The sequence below is a fragment of the Euprymna scolopes genome, chromosome 28, assembly GCF_053919585.1.
Source record: "Euprymna scolopes isolate OS-2025 chromosome 28, ASM5391958v1, whole genome shotgun sequence".
Taxonomy (NCBI): Eukaryota; Metazoa; Mollusca; class Cephalopoda; order Sepiida; family Sepiolidae; genus Euprymna; species Euprymna scolopes.
The window spans coordinates 3073200-3093734 of record NC_136509.1 but is presented as its reverse complement, the minus strand read 5'-3'; the positions used below and the strand labels follow the sequence as shown (position 1 = coordinate 3093734).

Below are 20535 nucleotides of genomic sequence, written 5' to 3'. Positions count from 1 at the left end.
TATAATGATTTTTCATACTATAATAATAAAATAACTACAGACAATAGTGTTTCATACTTTCGTGAATCTAAAGTGCAAGGTTTCACAATTAATACCACGCGACAGATTCGAACCCGGCAACACAAGCAATCTGTGACTCGATTAGCAAAGATCGTATCCAATCGGCTACCATTAACCACGAGAAATAACGTTGAATTAAAACATTTTAATTTTAAATGTTCTTTACGCCATTCAGACAGTAATCTAATCGTTATACGACGAGCTATGCATGAGAGCTAAATTGGCCGACTTAATTCAACTGAAAGTGTTGAACGATAAGAAAGGGCTACCATTAACCGCGAGAAATGACGTGTATATATATACACAAGCAAACAGTTAATAAAACATGTTAAGAAACACTTCGAAAAAGAGTTAAAAACATATTTAATCTAAAAAGGAAACACTAGATAAGTGGATAGCCCTTAATCCGCAGAGTTTCGAAGAAATATTTTCCTTCTCAGCAGAGGGTAGGAATTAGCAAAATGCGGAATCGGATTTTGCATGCAAAAGTATTTGATGAAACAACAAGTAAGTCAAAGATCTTACTTGATAACAAAAAAGTGAATCAGAGGGAATATGTCGAAGAAAAAGGTGATTACACGTTAATGGATAGTCTGGTGAAAGATAAAAAATCCAATAACGGTAAATCCAAAAATATAACTTCAAGAAAGTTAATTGAATTTCCCTTTGCACAAGTAAAATCAAAGGAAATCCCGTAATTCAAAATGGTCCAATATATATATATATATATATATATATATATATATATATATATATATATATATATATATATATACTTTACAACAATAAAAAAGAAAAATAATTGGTTATGGTCAAATAAAGCCGAAAAATTCCCAAGAATAAATGTATTATGTATTTTGATATTGAAGCTATATTATACGATTTTCCTGAAACGAACTCAAAGGACTCTTGAATTGTAAAACCTTGCAGACGAAGATCATTCTTGGACCTCTATTGTTCCTGATATTTATTAATGACCTCCCCGACAAAACTGCCTCTGAGATGTGTATATATACTGATGACACTACACTGGACTGACAGGAAAACAAATGAACACATATCTAAAGAAATGGCAAATACACTAGAGGATGACCTCCAATCTGTAGTGGAATGCGGACAAAAATCGATGGTCACATTCAATGGTGCCAAGACTAAACTGGTTTCCTTCAATAATTACAAGAAACCTTCTCTGCCACCAATAGCAATGCCCAGTGACCCCCTGTCTGAGAGTACATCTTTCAAACTGCTTGGCCTAACGTTAACAGGAAACATGAACTGGAACAATTATATTGAAAACATTGCCAGCGCCGCTGCAAAAAAGGTAGGCTCTCTCTACCGTGCTAGAAATCTTCTGACACCTGAAAGTATCCTGTATCTCTATAAGGCCACTATTCACCCATGTATGGAGCATTGTTGTCACATCTGGGCTGGTGCGTCTACTACTAGCCTCTCGCTCCTAGACAAGGTTCAAAAAGAGTCGCCAATCTGATAGGCCCTGAACTGGCATCTAAGCTTCAGCCTCTGTCCCATCGACGAAACGTTGCATCCCTCTGCTTGTTCTACAAGTATTTTAATGGTGAGTGCTCTGACGAACTGCAGACACGTGTGCCCCCACGACGTAGACACCCTCGACAAACTCGACAGGCAGCTAAATCCCACCCCCACAGAGTAGAGATCCCTAGATGTAAAAGATCTTTCTACTCCAGAAGTTTCTTCCCCAGAACCGCTAGACTTTGGAATTCCATTCCAGGATCCTGCTTCCCTAACTGTACTGACATGCAGAAGTTTAAGTGCAACGTGAACCGACATCTTGCTGCCCAAACCCCTACACAGTGGTTCAGTAGTTGCTGATCCTGATTGCAGCCCCCTACACCAAAGTGGCAATGTGCCTTGTTTGAGGTGAAAATGTAATGAAAAAAATAAATAAATTTTTAAAAATTTCCGTATGGAGGACGAGAAGTTCAGGAATTTTGAATGCAGTATATTTTATGGAGTGATTCCGGTTTCTGATTGGTTGGTTATAAGAGCATGGTTATATTTGATTGGTCAGTTCTTATTACTCCTGTCTATAAATAAAACTTTCCAATGTTGAGGGTTTTTTGGGTTTTTTTTTTAAGTAATGTTACGAACAAATGCCCTCAAATAGACGTTTACTTTAAAGGATAGTGAAATAGTTTTCTTTTCTTATAAGATCATACTCTCAGTCATTATCCACTATTTAAGCGTGCAAGTATTATGTGTTCATCTCTCCTGACATAATTTCTTCAGTCATTACCTATTCATTATAAATCAGTTTAGTATGGGTCCTTTTGCAATGGTACCATTCTCCAACGTTAGCATTTTTGTAAATCATAATAAATTTGTTCAAGTATCAACGATTCCATTAGCGTGAAAGATATTCGCAATTTTATTCCAAAGCAGGTCAGAAATTACACTCACGAGGTATCGATTTTCACAGTTTGTTAAGACATCCAGTTTAATTAAATCACAAATATTTATTAATTTCCTTGACGTCCATTTTGATCTCATCTGCCAGATTGGATAATTTTATGTTTTCAGATCAGAATCATTGCATTTGCAAGATTTGTAATTTTGACATTTTTATGAATATTCGGTTAATAATATAACCTTGTTTATAATCGAGTTTTACAAGATATTTTTAGTCGCATCGCAGAGTACTTTAGATGAAGCACGCATTGTTTATGTTAATTAACTGAATCGTCCTCATGCTTATTATTAGTTTCTTGTATTTTGAAATCGCAAATTAATATAGTGTTTCATGGTACAATATTTTAAACATTCAAAATCTCTCAAAATCACAGGACAAAAAACAAAGACAGGAAAACAAAATATTGTGATAGAATAATAAGGTGGATCAGTTAAAGAAATTATTTTGCCTTTTCTAATAAGTATATGTCCAAGAAAATATGTTGCTTTTTTGCATAAATTTATATTCTTAATATTTGCCTGCATTTCTGCTCTTCAGTAATTTCCTTATCCTAAAAACTTTAATTTTATTGTATTATATATGCAGTAATTAACACAATAAATTAAGAATTATACTAATTAGTAATATATATATATATATATATATATATATATATATATATATATATATATATATATATATATATATATATATATATATAAGCGAAAATATATGTGGGTTCGCTTTTTGTGTATGCCTTCAAAAGGCTTTTTTTCCGGCGGATTCTCGAGGCCGTCGTTCATTTTTAAAAATTTTTATATCACGTCTAAATTATAATATCTATGAATTAACAACGGTGGTCGCCTCTCTATTTGATTTGCTCGATTTTTAAATGTTAATTATTCGTCATGTTCAGATCTGCACGTGTTGCATTCGTTTTTCGGTATAAAAAAAGCGAAACTCGATTCAAAATACTGGCCCACGGCCAGTGGTCTCTAGAAATCTATGTAACGTTTGATCGATGTCGGCTTCGTCATATCAGACAGTTTCTTTCATTTTGAGACAAGACACCCCCCTAATAAACAGGAAGCTGTTTTGTACAAAGTTAGTTAAAAACAAACAAACCGGTTTATTGACCTCATTAAAAACTGTCCTACAGAAAATGCTAACTGCTGAATAGCTATCGCTTACCATCGCCGCATGTGCATTAAGCTTTTTCGTAGACTCGCATTAAATAAAACACTGTCCCGCACTCAACGTCCACGTCAATAACTCGTCAAAAACGGGCACCTGTGGTTGTTGTTTTCACAATACTATTTTCCAACTGCGCGTCAAGGCTTCGTTTTTTTTTTAAACAACCAACGATTTTATATTTATTTACCCAAAACCACACACACCTCCAAACACCCGGGCAATTCCGGGTACCCCCGTTAGTCTATATGTCTCGTATGAACTTTCGACACGGGTCACGGATTTTCGCCAGATCGGTACCATTTTAAAGTTCCAACCTTCGCCCGACAAATATTGAAAAATTGGCCCAAAACGTTAATTTCTTCACCCTAAAATCAGTAGTTTTCTATAGGGCGGCTCAGCAAAAACCGTCCTCTCATGACGAGTTCGCTTCTACGCATGCGGCATACGATGTCGGAACATGATTTACTTTAAATATTGGAGAAAGCGACACAATTTCGTCGACGTCGTCTTAGCTCAGTTGCTAAAGCGCGGCCTCATTATCTAAAGGTGGTGTGAGATGTCTTTTTTATTCGATTTTTTAAATTTTAATATTAAAAAAAGGTTATTTAAGCCAGTGTTTTTTTTGGGGGAGAGGGGATTATTTTTCAGATTTTTTAACGAGTTTTAACGTTCCTATTTCGGTTTCACATTTTCTTTTTTTGTTTTTAACATTTTTACATTTAACATCGTTCGTTTGCCTTACGTTCATTGTTTTTTACCTCGCTTATTCTTATGTTTTGATTAACACTCCCCACACCTACCCAAGAACACACACCTACAAACACCCGGGCAACGCCGGGTACTCCCCGGGGGTATTAAGCCATTTTCACGTGTTTTTTTTTTATTTTTCAGATTCTTAAAAGAAGTTTTAACGTTCGTTTTCTATTTTCTTTTTCACGTTTTCTTTTTTGTTTTTCCGATTTTTACATTTAACATCGTTCGTTTGCCTTACGTTAGTTTCTTGTGGGTTTTTTATTTTTTTTGTTAAGTTTTAAAATATTTACTTCGCTTATTCTTATGTTTTGATTAACACCCCGCCCGAGCACCAACACCTCTAAACACCCGGGCAACGCCGGTACCCTCCCCCCGGTAGTTATAAATAATAGTAAGAAGAAGTAGAGGAAGACAGAGAAAATTTGTGATATTTAAACCATTTTTGTTGAAACTCATTTAATAATGATTTGATCATGGGAACTTTTTTGGTGTATTGGAAGCGGAAAAATATAGTCTAATTTCAGATTCCAAATCGATTCTGTAACATTTTAAAATAAAGAGTTGCTCCCTTACAACATAAGATTGGGAAGGACCCCAAAATTGGTTATTAATCTCATTTACAGATTAAACATTAATTAGCAGATTTTAATTTATTTTATTCATTAGTGAGAACACGTAGTCATTTTAGCAAGTAGATGCAAGACGATTACAAAGGCAATAGGCAAGTTATCTCCTATTTGATAAAATGACTATGTGTTCTCATTTGAGGGAGTTGATATGATTTTTAAAAAGTTTTAAATGCTCTCGGGGTGAGGTTAAATTTCGTTGGCTCCCGCTGCACATTGGGGTGTCTTTCATCGGCTTCTTCTGAAATAATTAAAGTTTTATGGCACCGCTTTGGACGGCTGTACAATTGTTATTCCAGGCATATTTGAAAACCTATTCCCAAATGTAGACTCTCCAAACCTAATTGAATTTGTTTTTATTAGGTTTTTTTTATTGTAAGCAGAGTAAATATTTTAGGCTTCACTTTCCTATTAAATATCAGAGATTTAAAAAAAAAAGCTTTTCGCACCTATTTGATAACTGGCCATGTGGCGTCTATTAGAGACTTTAATAATCAGAAATTTAACTATATGTAAATCCGATAGCGTGTGTGTTATTTTGTGTGTCACGATAATATCCAAGTGACTGTTGTGTAATTGTTATGGATTCTCTTTTGTATAATAAGTAATTTTACCAAGAATTCTTCATAAATTTTGGTTTTGGTTTAAATTATAGTTGATGGTATTTAAGTCATCCATTCTTATTGTTTTTAATAAATGATTTTACCAAGACGTTTTGCTTTCGATTTCGGTTATAGTTGATGGAACTCCAGTAATCCATTTATTTTTATAAATAATTTTATCAAGTATTCTTCATAAATTTTGGTTTCGGTTTCGATTATAGCTGAAGGTTGGTTGGTTGGTTGTTTTTGTTTTACGGAATATCAACACTTATCAGGTTATTCAATGCCGAATCCAAAGATTCGGAAGAATCTTTTTTTAAATAGAATATATTTGTTGTTTTTAAGTCGGTTTCTACTTAACACATAACAGGTACTACCACTCCGGGTCAGAGTTGACCTGGGAACAATGGCAATTAAAGGGTGGCTCCACACTCCCCAAAGCCCGCAAGCTGGGACCTCACCACCGGATATAGTGTAAGGTCATATAGCTGAAGGAATTCAAGTTGATGCACCCAAGTTATATAGGTATATTATTTTATTTTTAAAATGGTAATTTATAATATATAAAAAAAGTCAATAGAACATAAAATATATGATAACATATACGAAATCTGCAAAAATAAAAATATCATATTTAAGCGTACTTTACGACCAGACAACGCCGGGCGTCCCTGCTAGCATAAATAAATACCTTTGTAGTTTTTACAAGAGTTACAATCATATCAGAGTATCTCTATTTACGCCATGAATACCGACATCAATATATTACATATGGAATGAGTTCCCTGTGGAATTTCCACAGGTCCCGCTCGTTGTTATTATTATTTAAATCGCGTTTTTGTCCTTGTGTTTTTTTTTTGGGGGGGGCGGAGGTTACAGCAAATTTAATAACCCACGAAATTTAAATATAAAATAAAATTTAAACATTCATAGAAGGTAGGTACATAATAGTTAACGAAGCCCAACGCCCTCCCCATATTAAAAATGGTTTTCAAAAAGTAACATTATTATTTAGAAATTCGTTCATAACAATGTTAGAAGGTGTTGTTAATATTTTGTTCTTACATCGTTTACTCATTTTACCTACTTGCGGGACCTGTGGCCACACTCCAAATTTGATATTTTTATTAGAATCGTTCCAGACAATGCTTGAAGTCACTTCATGTAAAGAGTTTGAAATATAGTACTTCCACCGGTGAATGTTATAAGTCATATATTCAGACCCTAAAAATAAGCCATTTTTTTTTCTTTGTAAGAAATATCGCTTCTGAAATGTGAGGACCAACGGAAACAGTAACGGTGCTATCAAAAGTGAGTGTAGATTTATTTTTGCTCTTCTTAAATTACATCCTTGAAACTCGAATCAGAAACAAATGTTCGATCATATTTTCTCCCTTGAATTGTCATCTTCTTCCATCTCTTCCATTTGTTTTTAACTAGAAAACTGATGCGTCGCTCTAATCGATACGTTTGGAAAATATAACAATGTTGTTTTCTTTCCTATTTTTACTTTTTTGTTTTTTGTTTAGTTATATAGAAAAAGAAAACACGCGTCTAACTTACAAGAGTTTTACTTTCCCAAATGAAAAACCGATGCGTTCGCTAATCCATCTGGTTTTCGTTTTCTTTATTTTCTTTTGATTCGTTTTGTTTAGTTAATCCTTAAGTGATTCAACTGAAAACACACGTGGTTCTGTATCGATGAAATTTTTTAACATTTCAAAATTTGACTAAAATAAGGGATAAAGTTCTCGCTATTGTTTCATCAATTTAAAAGTAAAAACCTTTGAGCGATTCAGCATAAAAAGAAAAAACGTGAAATCCGTAAAAGTGAAAATTAGAAAAGACCTTGGTATTTTTACCAAAATAACGGAGATCGTCCTTGTTGTTGTTGTTGTTGTTGCTGCTGCTGCTGTTGTTGTTGTTGTCAAAATAAAAATTAAATCTTTCAGTGATTCAATTTACAAAGGCTCGGGCGAAAATAACGCGATTTCAAATCGATCGAAATTTTTAACTGTTTCCAATTTTGAGGAATATAACAGAGAACCACCCTAGTTTATATTGTATTCAAATAAAAATAATTTAACATAATAAAAAGATACGAGCGAAAGAAATGCTGTTCTTTAACAATAAATATTTGAAAATATTTCCAATTTTGACCAAAAAATACATCGTTTCCGTTGTTGATGTTTTATCATAAAATAAATTTAATTAATGAATTAAAACTTCCACCTAGGCGATGTATGATAAAAAGAGAGAATATCACTCCCTGAATAAAATAAAAAGTTTATTCCACATCTTGCACTAATTCGCAAGTTTGGCAGAAAGATTTCTGACTTCGACGTAATACACTCGAAGCGGCTGTTGCGATAATGCAAATGTATTTGCAAATATTATCGAAAGAGATGGCAAGTACTGGAAATCTTTAACGCACTGTTTGTTGAGGACATACATGCAAAAGATTTCAGAATCACTATAGTTCCCACGCATTTAATGGAACCTATAAAAAAGAAAATTTACAAAATGGGTCAACAAAGCGAACGAAAAAATAATGTTCCTATTATACTTACTCCTCCGAAGGAATGGCTCCATAATGGCATTGTCAAAATCGAACATACCCTTTTCAATGCATTTTTTCCGGAGCTCTGTCATATTTACAGCAGAGGTTTTTATTCGGGTTCCATCTGGATCAAACATTTTGTAAGTACTGAAAAGAGAAAATAAATAGATAAATGAAGCATCGCATATAGATAGGCGTTTTTGTGTGTGTCAGATAAGCGTTCTAGTAATAAAAGTATGCATAATTGTAAAGTAATTATTTGATACTAAAAATAATTGCAAACATACAAAATCTAGAGATTCAGACATATATCGCACTTAAATGTGTGATTAATTTATATAATAAAAATAGTTTGCATGCAAATATTTGAAGACACGGCGTGAAGCTACTTCAGATAAAGAGCTAGAAGGAACGAGGGATGATTATCCCTGTGACAGGTAAGATATTTTGGTTTTAGTCTTTAAAATACGGTGGCTATAGATAAAAGGAAAACAGTCAGCACGAAGGGAGTTCCAGAGTTTTCGGTTCTAGGAATAAAGACTACTGGAATACGAAGCTGTATTATAACGAGGTTTTAAAACAAATAATTGATGCAGACCAGATGACCAATGATTAAAACAAGCTGAAACAAGTCAATCATAAAATAGATCAGACAACTCTGAAGTACATCTGAAATAAAGGTATTTATAACAGAACTGACACTAGCAACGTCACGTCCGTGAAAGGAAAGACTGCTAGAAAAAAGGTTGGGTTCAATCTAATTACAGATACGTTTCTGCACTTTATAAAAATGTTCAAGTAAGTTTGAGAAAGACCAATCCAAATATAATTAAACTACTGTATACATAACATAGTAATATATTTACAGTAACAGAGAATAGCCTCATCTCAGAGAAAGTGTTTAAAATAACAGAGAAAGACGATTTTTCGAGAGTACAATATTTTACGTACTTGCATTAGTATATAACGTTTGCATGTATACAAAATGATTCAAACGCAAAGGACTGGTTTACTTAATGTTCATACTAGAAGCTTACAATTTTCACGGATCAATACATGTGAAATGGATTCCACAAGTAATGCCTCCGATTTTTACTTTATCCGTATCGATCGGAGGAATGCTAATTACATTGTTACAGTGATTGTATTCGTCACCTGAATGTTTTACTTCTTTGTTGTAGATATTGACGGTGCGAGACTCGAAGTAAGCAACACCTGTCATGTCCTTTTGTCAGAACGATAGATGAGTCATTAAACCCCGGCACATGTGCACTAAGAGTGGTGCGGACTATGTAGACAAATCAATGCCGGAGTGCAAAAGGTCACCTATTTAAATAGTAACATTCTCGACTAAAATAAGATAAGAGGATTTACTTTCGAAACGACCCTCGTGGGACAAAGCGCGCTAAGGATGCATACGCACAGCCATCGTTCATCGCTGGCAGAAGTGCACTGAGAATCCTTGTGACTATGCAGAAAAATAATATCTGGAGTGCATGTACGCATGATTATTGAAAGACACAGAGCTAATTTACTGTGTTGACTTTAATATGATTACAACTTCTATGAATCAATATTTCAATTCAGAAAATAACATTTTCCTAGTACATAGTTATTAATAATATTTTCTATTTCGGACATATTTTGAGTGGATTGTATCATATTGTTAAAAAAGAAATTTGTGTATGTGTGTCTGTATGTGTGTGAGTGTGTTTTCTATTGACAGATAAGCAAATTTATATTAACTTTTACACGAAGGCACTTAATGTAGCTAGTAGTTTTCTAAGAGAAGTTTTGTATAATAATATCTTTAATAATTATCGATTATTGATAATCTAAATAATCCGATTAAAGAACGAGCAGGAGTTAATACCTTACACATCCTTCCACCGCAAGTTAAGTTAACAGATTTTATTACAACACAGGTCGAAAGACCCGTCGTATAAGATATACAGAAGGTTTATTGAGTTGAGAGGAGATCGTCCGAAATAAATGCTCCATTAAGAGTATAATTGAAGCTGGTACCTGAATTTTTAATGTTAAACTGTAATTTAAGTCATTATATATAAAAATGTAATTTTATTGTTGGGGACGCACTCTTCCTACCCGGAATAATGAAGTATTCCATTACGTTTTAGCAAAGAAGTCAGAGAGAATGACACAGAAAGTATGGATGCCATCACTAGTCTAGCAATGAGCAAGATATTGTTCAATTGCCTCTTTTATGTATGTTTTTATACACATTTAATTGTTCCTGTGTCTCTTCCCTGTCAGTTATTCAACAACTAACATCACAACATGACTAGCAAGGATACAAACTTACATGATGAACCAAAACAAAAAAAAAACGTTTGGTGACGAAAAAATAAGTCTTTAAAAAAATCACGTGTCAGCGACTTTTTAAAACAGTTTTCGTGAGGACTTTTAAAAGAATAAAAGATGAAAACTCGCAAATAATCTCTGCCTTAGATGCAATAAAGTTGAACGAAGTTGTAAGTAACGCCCATTCTATACGAAATATACTGTAAAACAGACTTTTTTGAAAATGTATTTTTGATTTCTTGCTTGTTGTCGAAAGAAAAAATTATTTTTGTCTTTGAACGAATAAAAAAAATGACGTTCACACGTGTGTCGGAGTTGACTTGTTGATAAAGAAATGCATTGTAAACTAAAACTTCTAAATTGTTGAATACTTTTTTTATTTTTTCTAACGATCTATAAACTGGAAAATTGATTTTTTTTCAAGTTTTTCTTGCCTTGAGGTTTGTATATATTTTGGGTGTCCTGAATGTGATTGGAAGTGAACGTTTTTATTTTATTAGTTTACTAGCGAGGGTTACCCGGCGTTGCCCGGGTGTTTGGAGGTGTGTGTGGAAACTCCAGGGGTGGGGGTGGGGTAAAAATGTTTTGGTAGGTAAGTATGAGGATCGAACCCGAACCACTGAGGAAAAGTTGTAAATTAAAGTGTGAAAAAAAAAACGTGCGACGTTAACGATTGCCCCGCCGCGAGATGCTAATGGAAACACGTTTGAATTTATTTAATTACTTTGATTTGGCAGGTGCCCGTTTTAATGATTTAATGGGGTAAAGTTTCACTGCGGGATAGTATTTCACTTACTGCGGGAACGCGTCTCAAGATGTTATAGGAAAAAGACTAACCCACATGCGGCGAGCGACAAATGTTGAATATAATATTTATCTTCCCAAAGTCGAACAAATTAAATAGACATGCGAGCTTCGTTGTTAACCATGAGATATTACGATTTATATGTGATATAGAAAGTTTTAAAATGTTGTTAGGCGACCGGCCGCTTCTTTGAAAAAAGCCTTTTGTAGACATACAGAAAAGGCGAACACACATACAAACATACATGCATTTTCGCTTTTATAGTTATAGATGTACTTTGCTAGCAGGCAAAGAAGCTATTTTTTGCAGTAAAGTTTGGAAAAGGTTTTCCCCCTCTCCTCATTTACACACACTTAAAAAATAAAAGACACTTTTTGGGGTCCTCTTCGAGATTTTTCTTTTCCAGTTTCAGAAAAAAATATTTTGTCGTTCGCCCGCGAAAAGTATCCAATATGGAAGGCTTTACGGCCATAATTATATAATTATTAACGGCTAAGATTGATAACTTACGAAAGTTGGGGGGAATTTTTAAAGATAAAACCCACCAAAAAACACAGCGCTAATCTATGTTGGAGGAAAAATGTTACTTCAACAGAAGGAACAAAACGTGAAGTTATTTTTAAGACGAAACACAGTAATGACAGCACCGCATTTTCTATTAAACATCATATGGAATTTCATCGATATATTTAAATACCAACCCGAGCAGGATATGACGTTTGACACCTTTAATAGGAGATACGACGACGTATTCATTGTTGACAAGAGTGGAGCAACGCTAAAAATGCCCGCCAATTTCTACGGAACACAGAATGTTCATTGACTATATTTTACCCAGAAAGACGAGCGTGGTGGAATTCTCCGAAACGGTCAAGCTCTTATTTGAACATTTCAGTCTGACCGAAACGCTTTTTCACAAGAGATAGAAGTGCTTAAACCTCAAAATTACTATATCACCTCTGCGTCTTTTGTTAACAAAGACTGTGACGATTTTCGGGTAGCTGAATTATCAGCGGACGATTTCAAATGTTTAAGGTTTGCACAGGATCTCGTCTTAGCAAAAAAAAAACGCAGAGATAAGACGACGAGTCCTATCTAGGCTCGAAGGTGAACAAAAGCTCACTATTCAGAAGTTGGCCGAGGATTGTCAGCGTGTAGTTAGTACAAAGAACAACTCCCGAAAAATAGTTTCAGATGAAATGATTACTCTCATGAAAAAAAAAACGAACGAATAGATAAACCAGGTGCAAACAAAGAACGGCCATCCAATCGCCAAACCGGATTCGTCCACAAGACTTTGAAACCGTTGCGGCGGACAACGTTGGTCGGGTAGATGTTTTTATAAAAACAAAATATGCTATGAGTGTGCGGGGAAAAGCCACAGATCGACGCATTGGAAAAGAAACAAAAGCAACAAGGTCTGACAAACAAGATCCGACAGGAAAGTGGAAAAAAGTCGCGGAAATACGCGACTGTAAAAATCCCTAATAAGATAGTGGAGTTGCAGTTCGGCTCTGGCTCAGACCTGTCTATTATCACAGACATGGAAAAGGTTGAAGAAATCAACTATGCGTAAGAGGAATAAGTCATTAACGATAAAGTAAAATTATAGGAAGTACTCACACTCCATATGGCTTCAAATGGCACAACAAAAAAGTGAATTTATGTGCATAAGACATCCGAAAACGTTTTCGGAACGGATTGGATGGAGCGATTATAATTCTGGGACCAAATTATGACCAAATTCTGTCATCCGATAGTGACGTGTCTACGGGGACACAACGACTGAAGCAGGAGTTAGAGGAAACTTTTCCATAAGTTTTCTTATCGAATCTCAGAAGATGTACCAAGGCTATAGACAGATATGTACTGAAACAAAAACGCACTACTTGTTTTCAAGAAACGAAACCTTCCGTTTGCGGAAATTGAGGAAATCGATAAGGAAGTGGATCGTCTACAAAAGGCCAAAATACAATTGAATTGAGCACCAGTCATCGAGCAGAGTTTTGGTATATGTGACAAAAAAAAAACAATCAGATTCGTGTATGCGCGGATTTCTCAACGGTCCAAATCCAGCTCAAAAGGATAACCACTATCCCTTACCCATATCAGAGTAGATATTAAACGAACTAAACGATGGTAAAATATTTTTTTTTTTAATTTAAGCGACGCGTACTTACAGTTTCCCGTCGGGTAAGAATGTCTAAATTTCTCTGCATAAATATGCACAGGGGACTCTACAAGTTTAAGAGGTAAATTTCTGGGGTCAAGATAGCACCTGAGATTTTTCTATAGGTCATAGACACCATGCTTGGCGGCATCGACTAACTCGTGCTTATGTGGACGACATCTTCATTGCCCGTAAATCCACAGTCGTACATCGCAAACACGTACATAGGATTTTTGAAAGAATTCAAAACTTTGGATTTAAAATGAAAGAAGCTAAGTGCGACTTCTTCATAAACGAGATAAAATACCACGATAACATAATTTATAAACGGTAGTCACTCTGACCCTGAGGGGGTAGAAGCCCTAAAGAACATGCCTAGTCCCGATAATGTGTAAGCACTCCAAAGTTATCTAGGACTGTCTAACTACTACTAAGGCGTCATAAATACTAGGCATGACTTGCGCGCCTTACTGAACAAGTTACTTAAGAAAGAAAAAAGCCTGGGATTGGACGGTTGAAGGTCAAGTGGTGTTTGAAGACGTCAAGGACCGAAGCAGACCCACCAAATGTCATCAACACCAATTGAGAAGATGCCATGCGGATGATATCAGCTGTACACTACTGTTGGAGGAAGAATTGATCGACACTATTTTCGAAAATTCAATCTCAAGCCTCCCCAAACAACCTGAACTAAGACGGTTGGTTCGGAAAAAAAGGTAACCGATTAATTAATGACCCATCCTACACCTAATTAGTATTAATACTTTTTATATAAAAAAATCCTCGGAGGTGGCTGTTGAGGACGCCCCCCACTATTTTAAAACCAGTAAGAGACACGGGGAGACTATGATCGTCACGACTAGTCCAGCAGTGAGTAAAGATATTTCTTAATTACTTCTTTTTATGCATTTGTTTCATACGTATTTTTTTAACTTGTTATTGTGTCTGCCTCGACAATCATTCAACAACTAACACAATAACATTTATAAAATCAGCCGTAAATTCTCTACAGTGCAATATAGTCAATATTTTATTGTGAACTAAGTACCTGCGTTAATGCATGCGAAGCGTCCTTCTAGTGCACCGCGATGTGTCCCCAATTTGAGCTAGCCATCAATAGATATGACTATAAAATGGACGATTTCACCGATTTCGATCACAATAAAAATGTGAAACGTTCGTTGATCATCACTAAGATGAGGACAAATGCATATTCTTTTCAATTTTTTTTTACTTTCGAGTGTGTATCCACATGTATCTTATATGCTTTCATATAGAGTGTAGTGGTTCCCGGTTGATTAACTGTGTCTTTATAAGATATATACTCGAGAGTAAAAACAACGAAAAGAATATGTTGTTGTCATAGCCCTAAATAATCACTCAATCCCAAACAACGTCTGATCTCCTAACTATTATTTATTATACAAAATTTTGAAATGGCCGCTACATGAAGATAAATACTTTCTAGATTATGTTTTCATAAAAATAGGTTTTGTTTTTGTTGTGTCTTTATCAATAACAACACGAACGCAGAAAGTAAAGGTAAAACAAATATATTAAGACGAAAAGATAATACATATTTACAAAGGTGCCGTTGTACTGCAGTTGAAAGATTGTCCGGCAGAGGGCGTGTTAAAATCTTTCATGGAGCAACCGGCACATGCGTCTTGCCTATCCGGCGTTCGAACACAGCTCCCTGGTCTTGCTGACTTGATACGTTTATCTATATCTTTTCATCCCCGTGTGCTAATTAGTAGGCGTCTCCACAACAGTTTCAATTCCAATTCAAAGCATTTCCGTTTATGTAAAATTATTGTTCTTTATGTTCTACAAGAGTGTATTCAATCCAAGGATATTAACAATTTAACGAATCTATAGCTTGCCGTGTCTTCACTACTTATGCACTATGGTACATTCCTGCGTTAATTTTTAAAACGATATATGCATGCCTTCTAAGGTCAAATTGTATTGAATACCGCTGGAGTACTAAATGTTTCAGCTTCGATTGGTTGTTGATGAAACCAATCATATTTTTTGTTAACTTTTTAAATCGCTATAGTACTACTACTATATAGTAGGTAAAATAAAGAACCGTCGCTATAAAATTAAATACAGTATCTGCATGAACACACACACCCACACACACACACACACACACATATATATATATATATATATATATATATATATATATATAAATATGATGAAAATAATGGAAATAGTATTCCGACAAAATAGAGAAATAAAAAGGAACGAACCGTATAAAGGAAGTCTCGAAATAAAGACGAAGCGTTGATGAACACATAATACGGTTTGTTCCTTTTTATTTCTCTTTCTCTTTCTTTCTCTCTCTCTCTCTCTCTCTCTCTCTCTCTCTATATATATATATATATATATATATATATATATATATATATATAACGTTATAAAAATATATATAACGTTATAAAAATAAAACTTACTCTCTTTGTTTTCCTAACTTTAACATCCGGAGGAACTCTCACAATAAAGACGAAACGCTTATGAACACATAACTCCGTTTGTTCCTTTTTTTTACTCTCCCTCTCTTTCTATCTCTCTCTCTCTCTTCATATATATATATATATATATACATATATATATATATATATATATATATATATATATATATATTAGTGATGATACACTTAATCAGAATCGGAATCGGGAATCTGACAAAAAAGAAATAATTTGGTGCATCGGAATCAACATGGGAATGAGAAAACGTGTGTGTGCCTTTGCCGCTGCCAAAAGCTATTGTTTATGTGGTTTTCTTGTTTTTCGTCTGTTTTGTTTCGTGCTTAAAACTTTATTTTCAGTTGTATGCATACATGATTAAAGTATTTCTTTCTTTTAATTATTCAAACTATCGGTAAAACAAAAGACTGAGATATATATATATATATATATATATATATATATATATATATAGACATTATGTCAGTCATGTCATATGCTACTGGTACCATGTAACCTTGTACTACCTGCCTAATTGTCGGGTCACCGGCGACTAAGCTGGTTCCTCACCAGACTTATTTGGTGTCGAAGGTGGCTAGTCTCCCTGAAGGATTAAAAAAATAACTTCCAAAGGGCGAATGAACCCTTTTTCGGGGTCAACGGCCAACAAGCACCGTGTGTGTTTGTGTTGGGTGGAGAAGGCTCCCGTAAGCCGTGGTGAAGGAAACATTTCTAGGAGAAGCAAATCTCTGATTTTAAAAAGCCATAAAGCAAGAGACCAGTGCCTGCATTAAGCTGGTCTGCAGTTTAACTTGTTGCTAGCTATCTTGCTCTTTCTTGTTGCTAGATCTCAACATTTTGAACCGAGAGAGAGACTTAGCTGTCGTACAAACCTAAGACTCTGTAACATCATCTGTGTATAGATACTCCGTCAGGCATTTGTCTATAAAAGTGATCCTGTGGCGATGGAAAAGTTGTGACGCGTGAAGGCTTGAAATGCTGGACACACGTAATAACTGATCTCAATGGCCGTCTTCAGGGCCATGCCTGCTTGAGCGTGTTAATTCATTAGTAGGACTAAAAAAGAGTCATTTTGGGGCTCATGCACTTTAAATGTCTGAGAGAGTGGCACTCATCCGACAAGACGTTGCAATCATCATACTATACACACACACACACACACACACACACATATATATATATATATATATATATATATATATATATATATATATAGGCGCATAAGCCTGAAGAGTCCTAGAGTGGATGAAACGCGGAATATTCAGTGTAGCTTAATCGCCATATACATTTTATAACTTATTAACTAGCTCTACGTACGTATTGAGCACTTTTGAAGTAAATACTTAAAGTTTACGCAGAAATGTATACTTTTGTATATTAATTTTATGTGAGTAAATTAAGTAGTTATATATATGTTCGCGTATATATATGCTAATATTTAATGCGATTTCATATTAAGCTATATAAATATAACCGTAGCTGGTATGTGCGTGCGTATGTGTGGAGATATTTAACCGTTAATTTCTCAGACTACTAATCATTAAACACTGAAATTAACAAGAAATAGTAATCATACACCAAGAATGGTTTATAACAATAAAATATTTTGTTTAGATGAATATATAACGCGTATATATAGATGTGTAGGCAATTTGAAATGCAAAATGTTTATTACTTTCCGACATATTTCTATTAGTTTTGCGCATGCTCAAATCCATTTATAGCTTAATTTTTTTTTTTTTACACAGAGATCACCACATCAAGGCCCGGAAGCCACTCAGGGATAAGGGTTATTGCAAGTACATTACGTTAGTGAGGAGATTTGATGAAGTGTTTACTTAAGGGGGCGGTTCATTAGGAATTTGTTAACATTAGACTTGAAGACATCCAAGTTGTAGTCCGGAGGGAAGCAGGCAGACGGAACAGAGTTCCACAGGCGTGCAGTTCTAAGAAAGAAGCTTTGTTCATGAAATCCGCGTTTTGATTCAGGCACAGATATAGAGTGGGGGAAATTTTTCACAGTGGATTCAGCTAGACTGGTGTTTTTCGTGAAAGATTGGCGAGGGTGGACCAGGGATTGGAGTTCAGACGAGCACCTGCCATGAAAATAACGATAAAACAAGGGTAGGCTCGCAACGTCTCTTCTGTGGGAGAGGGGCTGCAAGGTAGAGAAAAGGGCATCCCCCACTAAACCACGAAGTCTATTTTGTACTCTGTCAAGGCATGATAGGCTGTTTTTAGCAGCTCCTGCCCAGATATGGCAACAGTATTCCATCCTTGGGCGTACTTGGCTTTTATATAGATAGAGAATTGCATCAGTAGTGAGATATCTTCTGGAGCGGTAGAAGGATCCCACCATCTTTCCAGCGACCTTTGGCAAAAATGGATTCAATTTAATTTTCTCCTGTCTATCTGTCGCTAACTTAAACAGTAGAGACCGGGGTTGTACCGATAAATGTGTTGGTTTCGAGTTTAGCTGATGACACCCAAGTAATGGATTTAATCTTTTCAAACTAGTCTTATATATAAAGTGCAATGTAATATTTAGGTTTTATATCCGCTAGTGCAGAAAAGCGTGTCGTATAAAATACACAGTGTTTTTTTATATGACAGGAGCGCGTGCGTAAGGGATATTTTCTGTTTAAAGCCAAACTGAAGCATGATACTTTTACATGTTAAACTTTGGTTTAAGTTATTGCATAAAAATATTTTTATACAGTCAACTTTAATTATTTACAGTGCAATGTAAAATACAATGTATTGTGTATTTATTCACTTCGAGAGAATATATGAAGTTTCTTCCCGCTTCAACCACGGTGGCTCCTCGACTTAAGCAGGCAATCAATTGATCTGATTTTAAAATAGAAGGTTACTCCGATTATAATAACACTAATAGTATTAGAAGTGAAGAGTATTAGTTAAGTTTCATTCAATCGCGGAAAACGTTGGATTCCCTACTTGGACCTTATAACTGTTGATAAAATCGATAAAGATAATATCATATACAAACAGGACAAAGATATTATCCAAAGACTGACCTGAAAGGTAACGCCTGACATTTTTTGCATGTAGTAGACGTCAACAGTAAAAGCCCTCCTCCGCTAAAGATCTGAAGCTTGGCTGTTGTTGAATGGAAAATCGATAAAATAATTACAAAGCTAAAGTAAACAAAATGCTTCATTCTGGACATGAGACAGTAATGAAATGACGTTGGAGTTTCATATATTCATTTTATATAGAAACTTGATAAAAAAAAGCACAAAGGGCTCACGCCCAAAAATATGGTCGTTTAATGCACTTCAACGAAAAAGGATTAATAGTCCATAAAAGGAATTACTCGAATTGTTTGCATGAATGATTGCTTTTATGAAGTAGTGATTAGATTCAGTGAAATAGGAAGAAATAAAAGTATTGATTATATTTACAAGTAGATATACAAAACGCATGAAAGAAATGTATATCCCCAGCAGCTGGCATTTTCCTCGTTATATATTACTTAATAATACAATTCTTTTTCGTTGTAATCTATCTGGCTTTATTTATAAAGCGAATAGTTTATACTATCTTTCTTGAAAGGCTTTAGAATGTCTGTTATATTAAAAGAATATATATTTTTAACAAACGTAGCTTTGTGTGAATCGGTATTGTATGACATTTGGCCAGCTAGATTCTATTGTTCGGTTAGGGTTTCCCTATTTATTAGTAGAACAATGTACTAACGTGAAACTTGCGGACACTAATATTACAAATTACGTCATGAAATGATAAGATTCGAACTCGTCAAGACTATGTCAGCAATCAACTTCAGTATACCCTTCATCACAATGAGCTCCTACCTTTTTTTCTGTTGAACAAGTTACATTTAATAATTTCGTTTATGTAAGATTTTCGTCGTTTTCCTCACTGATATATTAGCGGATATTTCACTTTATCACCATACAATCATTCTTTAGATTTTCTGTTGTTTTTGAAAGCGACGACATTTCCACTTCTGTTCTGCTTAGCAGAGATTGTTTCATATACATGTCTATCTTGTTTCTTGCAGGGCATAAGACACAACTGACTTACGTTAATTCATCTCTCAATCGCCACACTAGCAATGCATGAAGATTTGTCGATGTGTCTATATAATCTTCGCAACGACGTTCGTTCTCGCTTTCTTTCTTAATAATCAAAAACTAAGAAATTAATTGCTACTCATACATAGAGGTGCATTACCTGTGTGCATGTATATGTAGGTTCTACCCCTATGAACCCCGAAACGGTTGTACCTCGTGTGCCTGCAACTGTTCTTAGAATAGTTTTGATGGTATTTTTTTCTTATTTTGAATATTGTGTACACCCTTATACAGCCTGTATTTGATAAGTTTTATTATCGCACAAGTAGAAAGGTGAAGCGTGTAAAATCAACATTAAGTCGTTTGATAAGACATGTGTGCGTTCGGAATGAATATTATTGTTTAGAGCACAATAAAACTATGGTATTGGACCGTTGCATTAAAAAGTTTACTCAAAGTTA

General features: G+C 34.8%; 1 protein-coding gene across 1 annotated transcript in view; it reads right to left on the bottom strand.

Moving 5' to 3' along the window:
• LOC145249434 (uncharacterized) overlaps positions 1-19232 on the bottom strand; it is a 57191-nt gene extending 37959 nt beyond the window's left edge. Inside the window, exons 1-2 of the mRNA XM_080110994.1 lie at positions 19055-19232; positions 8234-8370 (exon numbers count right to left, since the gene is read on the bottom strand). Coding sequence (XP_079967120.1) covers positions 8234-8370; positions 19055-19206 — 289 coding nt within the window. The 5' untranslated portion in view covers positions 19207-19232. The remainder of the gene's footprint in view (positions 1-8233; positions 8371-19054) is intronic.
• Positions 19233-20535: the final 1303 nt, after the last annotated feature.